This window comes from Ursus arctos, unplaced genomic scaffold, assembly GCF_023065955.2.
Source record: "Ursus arctos isolate Adak ecotype North America unplaced genomic scaffold, UrsArc2.0 scaffold_24, whole genome shotgun sequence".
Lineage (NCBI taxonomy): Eukaryota > Metazoa > Chordata > Mammalia > Carnivora > Ursidae > Ursus > Ursus arctos.
This window is the reverse complement of record NW_026622919.1, coordinates 42,838,895-42,848,182: the sequence shown is the minus strand read 5'-3', so window position 1 is coordinate 42,848,182 and position 9,288 is coordinate 42,838,895. Positions and strand designations below refer to the sequence as shown.

General features: G+C 52.3%; 2 protein-coding genes across 3 annotated transcripts; one reads left to right on the top strand and one right to left on the bottom strand.

Annotated features, from left to right (window-relative positions):
* Positions 1–436: 436 nt before the first annotated feature.
* GEMIN4 (gem nuclear organelle associated protein 4) lies at positions 437–6,655 on the bottom strand. 2 transcript variants are annotated; one of them, XM_026517806.4, is made up of 3 exons: positions 6,563–6,634; positions 3,978–4,161; positions 437–3,788 (listed from the first exon to the last, which is right to left on the bottom strand). In XM_026517806.4, the coding sequence occupies exon 3, from the start codon at positions 3,763–3,765 to the stop codon at positions 625–627; it is 3,141 nt and encodes a 1,046-aa protein (XP_026373591.1). In that variant the 5' UTR covers positions 3,766–3,788; positions 3,978–4,161; positions 6,563–6,634; the 3' UTR covers positions 437–624. The 2 variants fall into 2 exon arrangements, with proteins under 2 accessions (XP_026373591.1, XP_026373590.1); XM_026517805.4 differs by lacking the exon at positions 3,978–4,161 and having other exon boundaries at positions 6,563–6,655.
* Positions 6,656–6,759: 104 nt separating this feature from the next.
* On the top strand, positions 6,760–8,995 carry LOC113269184 (diazepam-binding inhibitor-like 5). The gene is made up of 2 exons (XM_026517924.4): positions 6,760–6,844; positions 7,493–8,995. The coding sequence occupies exon 2, from the start codon at positions 7,521–7,523 to the stop codon at positions 7,782–7,784; it is 264 nt and encodes an 87-aa protein (XP_026373709.1). The 5' UTR covers positions 6,760–6,844; positions 7,493–7,520; the 3' UTR covers positions 7,785–8,995.
* The last annotated feature ends 293 nt before the right edge of the window (positions 8,996–9,288 follow it).

Sequence of the window (9,288 nt, the reverse complement as noted above, 5' to 3'; positions counted from 1 at the left end):
CCCTCCCGGATCCACTAAATGGAGTTAAGACTGTACGGCAGAAGTCCTGCACTCAGTACGCGCCCATTTTCTTGGGGTTATTAGTCTACTCCCTGACATTTAATTTTTTTGGTCCAATGTTCTCCTTTAGCAGTGGGGCAGGGCTCTTGGGTTCACAAATCACATGGCGAGTTGGTGGCAGAAGAGTTTTTTTTTCTTGCTGCCCTTTCCAAGACACCACGAAATGACTCTTAAAGAGGGTTTCAGTGCAAAAGAACATATACCTTGTAATTTTTCCGCTTGGGTGGTTCCACCTTTGGACTTCTGTGCCAAATTCTAGGGTGGGTAAGTCCAGTTACGAACAAGTTCCTCCCAGCCTGCCTTGATGTCTTAGCTGAGCCCAATCGCAGAGCATATCTAAGCCTAGACTACGGACAAGAAAGACTCAGAGACACGATGAAACTCAAACGAGAATTCTATAATTTGTATGTTACAAACACCTAAGAAACTATTTTCTTTACAGTTATTGCCATATACTTCTTTAGCTCGTGTACAATGTCACGTAACCGCAAAGCCTGTGTTTCTCAGCTCGAGCCCCCACAGGCCCCACCAAGTCGGGGCCCGCTGTTCTCCGACGTACAGAGGTCAGAAGTTGCTGATCTTCTGCAGCAGGGTTTGGCGCCGTTCCTCGGGGCTTATGTTCTCAGCGATGGACTTCAAGAAGCGCTGCTCATTTACCTTCTGGAGCAAGGAGCTACCAGAAGGGTTGGCCTTGCTCAGGGTCTCGTAGCAGGTGAGGATTTCCAAGGCCAGAACGTAGAGCGGGTCACACACCTCTTGGTGGAGCATGGCCATGATGTGCAGAACATGACAGAACACCTGGGTATAGAAAAACAGGGTCTCCTGGGTCAGGTCCTGTTCTTGAGCCCAAGGCCCACCTGACTGGATCAACCTAACCGAGTCCAGGAGATCGGTCAGACTGTTACACAGAAGTTTGACGACGTGGCTCCAGCCTTCCATAGGAAGCCAATTACGACAACTCTGGCTGCAGAGAAACTGGAAAGCTCGCAGGAAGAGTACGGAGAGTTGGAGCTCCTGGGCAAAGGGCTTCAGGTTGAGCAGAGGAACAAACTGAATATACTCCAGGCTATAAGGGACGTGCAGGAGTTGTTTCTCCAGCAGTCTCCTGGTCAACCGGTACAGGTACTGCCACTCTTGGGGGCTGCACCAAGGCATGACTTGTACCAGGACCACCAGAAAGCCCTTGCTGAACAGTCTCACCTCCTCAGGGTTGCCCACATCTACCACCAAGAGGGACAGCATCTGCTCGGAGATGCTGCTGGAGACGTAGCAGCACTCCATCCAGGCAAGCAGCCCTGTGCCTGGACCGTACCCAGGGTGGGCCTGGGAGGTCCACTCGTCCTCAGAAAGCTTACAGATCTCAAAAAGTGTGGCCGGCACCTCACACTTGAAGTGGCCCTCGAAGAGGGTCTTCATTCTCAGGCGCACCGTCCAGTCGAGCTGCTCCAACTTCCGGTGGAGCCACGACAGGGACTTGATCCAGGTGTCTGGGGAGAAGGTCTCCACATTCGCCAATATGATCTCACAGAGGATCTCCAGGATGTGGATCACCAGATCCTTCCCGTCCAAAGAGAGGCACCGTCTCTCCTTGGGGAGCTGCCAGTATTTGCTGAAGCCATCCAGGAGCTGGCACAGGCTGAAGATGAGGGGGAACGGAGAACACGTCTGGAGCCAGTACTCCTCTAAACATGCATTTGCTTCCAGAGTCTGGATGAAGATCTTCAAACTGAGGTCCACCTCTTGGACATCCAGCATCAAGAAAGGCAGGACGAACTCCTTTAGCACCTCATCTGGCTCCAAAAGAGCAGCGACCGGGATACCCTGGGGCTTCACAGGGTTCATCAGGCAGCCCACGAGCTCCAAAAATTGCTTTTCTTCTTTGGGTGTGGAGAACTTTGTCCAGACGGTTTCTTTGAGGCATGACATCACAAAAGTAGTGGATGGATTTGGACCCTGCTCTTCCATGAACCTAAGGGCAGGGAAGGCAGTGAGAATCTGAGCCAGGAACTTGTGGGTGCCAAGATTGACCACAGCCATGCTGCACATTTTCTTCACTGTCATCTCCGGGTGCAATATCACCAGGCGGGCCACAGAAGCTACAGCTTTAGCTAAGCCCTGTTCAGAGGCACTCTGTGCGAGCTGGTTAAAAGTTGTATTGAGGTCCTCCTGAAACCCATCCAAGTAAGCCAACAACTTCTCAGAGAGACCCTTCCGCCCCCAGGAGAGCAGGGTGCCCGAGAGGACTTTGTTTTTATCTGGCAGCGAGAGGTCTGCATAGCATTCTAGAATCAAGCCGATCACTTGTTTGATCTGAGATTCAGGGATGGCTCTGTCTGTCATGGTAACTTCCATCACGGTTTCCAGCAGCTTTAACACCAAGTCTGGCTCTCGGAAGAGGTCCCGGTTGTTCACCAGACAGGCTAGCCACTCCTCCGAGAAGGCCCACTTCTTCTCAGAAGCAAAAATGTAGCACATTTCCATATGCCGGTCCATCTTCTGCTCAATAATGGCCATGGCAATGGAGGCAGTGATGTCCTTCTCAAAGCCCTTGTTCTTCAGCACCCTGGTGGTTTTCCTCAGGAAGTCCCCAACACACTCTGCCAGCTCTGAGACCACCTGCCTCTCCTCCTTGGACAGGCTGGTAGAAGCCAGGTAGAGCTTCAGGTTCTGGCTGAAGGAGGTCAGGCTGTCGCACAGCCGGTAGCTGTCATAATTTGTCCCCTGGCTGCCGTTGAGCATGGCCTGCAGCTCCTCCCCCCACTCCCGCAGCAGGCTGCACATGAACTCAAACCCGATGAAAATCGTCTCGCTCGGAAGCTTGGCCAGGGAGGTCAGGCTGATGTCCCGTTCCGCCTCCTTTACCTTCTCCGCCAGCGCCTGTTGGTGGTACGGGTTCTGGGTGTCCGCATTCCACACGGAGATCACCGTGGCCAGTTTGTCCAAATACACGGTTGCAGACACTTCCTGGGGGTCGTCCTCCATCAGCGCAAACACGGTCAGCATGTCTGCCAAGTTGGCCAATGCACAGCACTTCATCCCTGGGCACAGGATTCGATTTTGGATTTGCTTCAGCCCAGTGAGCAGCATGGCCAACAGGGGCATAGTGGGACACACATCCGGGTCTGACTTAAACCTCTTCGGAGGATGGGAGAACTCATCTGAAGAGGACAAGTACTTATGGGCCATTGTTCTGAACTGGGAGAGCAGGGGGTCCTGCTGATTGCCCTTGTGCTTCATCATTTCCCACCAGACGCTGAGGAAAAAGGCCACATCCTTTGAAGAGGTGTCAATAGACATGTGCTCCAAAAAGCGTTCCAGCTCTGCACGGCAGATAGTGGTGGGCAGGGCCATCAGGAGCTGGATAAAGAGTCCAGAAGCTTCCAGCGACTTGAGCAGCTCAAAAAGGACTGTGTGATTGATGGTAGGGATCATGTTGCCTACTGAGAAGAACACATCTTCCTGCCACCGAGTGTCAGCGTCTGACGGGGTGACAGGGTAGGGCTGAAGAACCTTGGCCCAGATGATGATCAGAGCTTTCTTCTTCCAGGCAAAGGGCTGGGAGCATGCTGTGGCGGAGGAGATCTCCCTCAGGGCCTCCACAATGGGCCGCCCAACGCGTTCCCAGTCAGACTTTGTCAATTCTGTCAGCGCTTTGGGGTGGAACAGCTGCTCGGCGAGCAAAAAGCCCCCATGCAGAATAGTCATTTCCTCACAGATATTCACGGGTCCTGCACAGAGAGAGGCCACACAAGAAAGAGTGTGGTGACAAATCTTTAAAATAATCAGTAGATGTTAGACGGAGAGACATCGGTTAGTAGGCTGGCTGTCATCATCGGGGTTAGAGATGACGAGGGTTCTAACGGGGAAGGAGAGTGGGTTCTAAGAGCCGCTGCAGAGCTGGAATCAAAAGGCCTTACCTAAGGAATAAAGGAGGCCTCCCAAACTCTAGCCTGGATTGGGAAGACAACGGGCATCGCTGAAGAGCAGAGAATCGGAACAGCTTTGGAGGGAACACTGTTCAGTTTTGGTTATCTGGAGTCTGAGGTAGAACAGGAAGGTAGAGACGTCCTCCAGCAACAGCAACGTGGCTCAGGGAGGTGTCTGCCCAGAGGGGATCAATGGAATGAACAAAGTGAATGAGATCCTGCAGGAAAAGCATGTGTAAAGGAAAGAGCTAGGCCCTCCAGCAAAGGATGGGCCAGCAGAGGATGTGAGGACCAAGGGCTGACAGAGAGAGCACGGCAGTGCCAAGCTCCAGGGGCCACCAAGTGCGAATTGTGGAACATGACAGTCGAGCTTCTCAGTAATGATACAGCCTAAGAGGGACAGAGGCCCGGGCTGTGAGCACAGAAGCAATGAGACAAGCCCTGTCTTCTCTCTCTTCTCTTATAGCCGTGTCTTGCGAACAAATTTCAAGTGTTCTGCCTTTCAGGGAAACAGTCTACCCCACAGCTCATTCTGTCAAACAGAACAAGCTACCAAAGACTCTGGTTCTCTGGTAGAAACCAAGAGGCAAACACAAAAAAATAAACTTCAGTAGACTGGGAAAGAAAAGTCCTTTCTCCAGTGAGCCATGAATCAACAGACTTATCAAGGAAGGCATTTGGGGATATTTAATTAGACATAGCTTTAAATCCCAACTCAACCATCTAGAAGAAGCTAAAGCTTCTCTGAGCTTCCCTTCTGCGTATGTGGGGAAAATACAGACTTTGTATTAGACTGGGAGGATCCGATGATATATACTAGTCAAGCCCTCAGCACCGAGCTAGTTGTTCAGTGTTCTTAGCTCCCAGCTCCATCTCCCAGAGCTGCTGAGTGTTACTAAGATACAGCTACAGTAAGCCTCTGGCTACAAAGGGCCTGGAAAGTGCTGCAAATCTTTCCATTGTTGGCAGGACCAGAACCTGTCACTGTTCTTTGCCTTCCCTAGCTCAGTAACAGGAAAGGACACAGGTCTTCCCCAGGTAAGCTGCTTCTGGCCCAGAAACAAAATCAGAGTACAAACGCTACTCACTAGTCAGTATTCCCCATTTCTCCCCTCCTTCCCAGGGCCTGGAGATGCCACCCCTTCCTCATTCCCTCATGCCCCCAAGAACACACCTTTCCCGTTTTCACAGGCCAGAAGCCAGCAAGAGAATCTTGATTCAGGAGACTAAAAACCATCCTGCCCTTGGACTTTAAGGGAGCAGCAAAAGGCCAAAGGATCAGCAGTCCTATGCAACCATCTGCTGAAGACAAGCCACCTTGACTCCCAGGAGGATTAGGTTGCTGAGAAGTCTCACTGGGGATTCTGCCGCCCCCCCCCCCTTGGCTCGGGCTGCTCTCCTAGGCTCCCAAAATATGTCCCCTTTATGACTCTGTAAATTTAAATTCATTGCAGTCAGCTGAGATGTTTGTCCCCTAATACCTATATTCCAGAGACATTATGTTCATTGTGCTACCTGAGGACTAAGTCCCAGGACCTACTGGTTAATAGCTGGGCAAATCCCAAGTGTTTTTATCACTACTGGCTAACTGGTGCTTCTAAGTGCCCACTCTGTATGTTTATTAAGTGCTTACTCGGTGCCAGGCACTGTGCAAGATCTCTTTTAATCTTCAAATCAACCTTTTGAGAACCACCCTTGTTTTAGAGACGGGAACACTGAGATTCCGCTCAGGATGTCCCAACTACAGTGTGGTGGGGCTGCCAACAGAAATCGAAACAGCTGCAGGGCTCCAAACTCTTCCAGCTCTAGTGTTCCACCACTCAGGACCTGGCTGGTTGACAGGACTACACCATTTCGCCACAGCCTTTTCCTGGCACATCGTGGGGTGCCACACCCCAGCTCTCTCGGAACTGCCTCCTGTCTCATCTGGGTGGGAGGCTGGACAAGGAGCCACCAATTTATACTTAGCTCCCCCCTCCCTTCTGCCAGACCCTGCCAGTGAGGACTCAGAATCAAAGCGCCCATAGGTTCGAAAGTGCCACCTCGACTGCTGCAGCCCTCGGAGGGTGCAGCTCGGAGGAGCTAGCCGGGCGCGAATCACCGTACCCGACACTGTATACACGTGCTCTCCATCAAAACGCCCCAAAACTCTGTGGTGGATATGTTATCATCATCCCCGTTTTATCGAGGAGGACCTCACGAGCGTAAGACGCTTTGCTTAAGAACTCAGTAGCCATTCAATAAATGAAACCGTCGGGGTAGCCGGGATTTCCCGGGGGCGTCTTCCGAGCCCGGCATTTTCCAAAGCACGTGCACCAACCCTGTCCCCTTTCAGGAAATCTAACTTCACATCCGCTTGGCCCTTCACGTGGAAAGGCGCCCCGAGCGGGCAACATGCGGGCCTAGGAGCGGCGGGGCCGGGGCGAGAGCCGGGCCTCCGGACCCCCGGCCACGAGGACACCCCCGGCCTCCCAAGCCCTCCCGACCCCGAAGTCTCCCTCAGCCCGGGGCGCTCAGCACTGCCCTGGTCGCCGGTTTCGGGACGCAGACCACGAGGGCCGAGAACGGACACCCACCTAGGTCCATGGCGGCGACGCTGAGGGCCGCGCGGGCCGCCCCTCCCCCGCGACGCCCCGAGTGCGGCGCAGGCGCCACGGCACAATGGGTGGTTCGGTGGGGGCGGGACAATGGGCCGCGCCTCAGTCCCCGCCCACCATCTCCGCTCTGGCTCGGCGCCGCCGGCCTCAGTCCTCCCGCCGCTCCGCGCGCACGCGCAGTCCTCACCAACAGTTCGCGGCGCCCAAGCAGCCCGGCCCACAGCGCCCCCTACCAGCCCGAGGTCTCCAACCAGCCAACAGGCAAGTACCTACATTTCCCTTACATCGAGCGTGCCCCGCCCCGCCCCCAAACGCCGGTCCCGACCGTTCCCTGTGCTCGCGTAGCTGAGCCACGCTTCTCTCCAGCCGCCGGCCAGCCCAGTTTTCTGAGTCCCAGCGGATCCCACTCACCAGGCTCCGCGTTCGCGCCCATGCAGTAACCACGGCCCCCCAGGGATCCCCCGCTTACAGTTCACCCGCACTGAACGCCCTCCCCAGGCTGCCCACTAACCAACCCGCAGAGATGTGCCGTTCTGAGAGGCTTCCTCCCCTGAAGCTGGTCCGCCCCACAGACGCACAATCCCCCACCCCCCGCGTACTTCTCACGGAAGCACAGTAACCTTCATTTTCTGGCATCATAGACGCCTTTGAAGTGTTGTTACTGGTTGCCCTCCCCAGAAAATGCACTTTGCTAGCCAGAGCAGCGGTGGGGGAGATCCAATCCAATGGGCCCAGTTTGCAATCTGTACTTTATCAGCAGGTTTGTCTTCTGAGAACACACACACACACACACACACACACACACGAATACCTTATGTTCTCACACATAACCCTGTCTCCGTTACTCCCTTTCCCTTCTTCCCTGACCTAATCACTAGCCTCCAGTGTTTCTAACTCTCCATCCTCCAGCTTCCAGCGCCCGGCCTCAGCAACCCCAATGTGCCAAGTGGAGTTTGAGATGGCTTGCGCTGCTATCAAGCAGTTGAAGGGGCCTGTGAGTGATCGGGAGAAACTGTTGGTGTACAGCTTCTACAAACAGGCCACCCAAGGCGATTGCAACATCCCTGCCCCACCTGCTACAGATGTGAAAGCCAAGGCCAAGTGGGAGGCATGGAACGAGAACAGAGGGATGTCCAAGATGGATGCCATGAGGATCTATGTTGCCAAAGTGGAAGAACTGAAGAAAAACGATACTGGTTAAGGAGGACAGAGTGTCAAACGGAATGAAGTAGCAGGGCTTCTCTGGTAGGGAAAAGGGCTGCTTAATAGACTGATGGCGGAAACACCCTGAAACCATAGCCACCATAGCTGAGAGACATCAATAAATCACTTAAACTGCATGAGAGTGAGTGACTGTTGTTGGAAAGCTGATTAAACTCAAAGTGACTGTGAGAGTCCTGGGGAGGTGTCCGAAATATATAAAAAGCAGCTCTCCTCTGGGGAAAGTTCCATCACAACTGGCTTTATGATTTTGAGTTAAGAGTTCCCAGGCTTCCTATTCCAAGAGTATATGCAGATGCTTGGCAGGAGTAGAGGGGTTGAGGGAAGAATCATGCTATGAAAATGCCTCAAGATTTGAGGTCAATAGACCATTCTCCAGAGGCTCGGCCTCTCGGGAAAGGGGAAAGAAGGGGAGGAGGCTGAGGCCCCTTATCTCCTCAGGGGTTGTCCGTTCACTACTAACCCAACATTACTGAGGGGAAAGGGGCTTTGTCTTCCAAAACGCTAAAGTCCAGTCCTACTACCAAAAGCCCCTACTGGAACACAGGCCTAATGAAGTTAATATTTTGAGGGAAGTCAATTTTTTTTTTTTTGGATGCCTGACAACACAGCAGATGAGAAACGCCGGAGCAGATGGTTTCAAAATCCCAGGCTCTGAGTCTGATCAGAGGCCATGCAACCAAAGTTTTCTTGGGATTAGCTCGTAGTTAACCTTGGTTACTGTTTGGGGATGTCTGTGGGACAACAGGTGTAAAGGAGTTTGTTTTAGAAGCACAACACACCCCTTGACCCGTGCAAGGGCCAAAGTGCCTGTGCTCAGCTTCCACGCCTTAGTGCTGGTTATCATGGAGGCATCAGTGCACAGTAAATGCACTGGGATAGGGAGTGCTAAATGCTATTATTAAAGACATTGAAGAGAAAAAGCTCTGCTGTGGCATGGGTCTTCCTGATACTTTTCCTCGAAAACGATTTTCATAGAGCATGACATCAGGTCAGCTCCAGTTCTTGAAGGGCCATTAAACAACAGAAGCAACGATAAAGAGTTCAGAGGACAAAGGAAACCAAATCTCACCAGATACCTTCAGGATCTTCTGTTCACGTCTTTGCTCTACAAGTTGCTATAGACTGAGGACATGACTTGAGAATAAAGTATCCCCAAGATGCCATGGTGACTAAAGAACTATTGTTAAGGTGGGCAAGAGCCACATTGTACAATAGTTGTGCTGTCCTCTCTTCTTTGGAGGATATTACAAGCACATTTTGATGCTTTTAGGGCCCTAATTCACATTAAGTGTGGATTAGTAAGTAAAAATAATGATGGAACATCTTGCTTCAAAATATGGTGTCAACTTAGGCGCTGTAGGTATACTCATACCATTCTTTTTTTTTTTAGATTTTATTTATTTATTCGACAGAGATAGAGACAGCCAGCGAGAGAGGGAACACAAGCAGGGGGAGTGGGAGAGGAAGAAGCAGGCTCATAG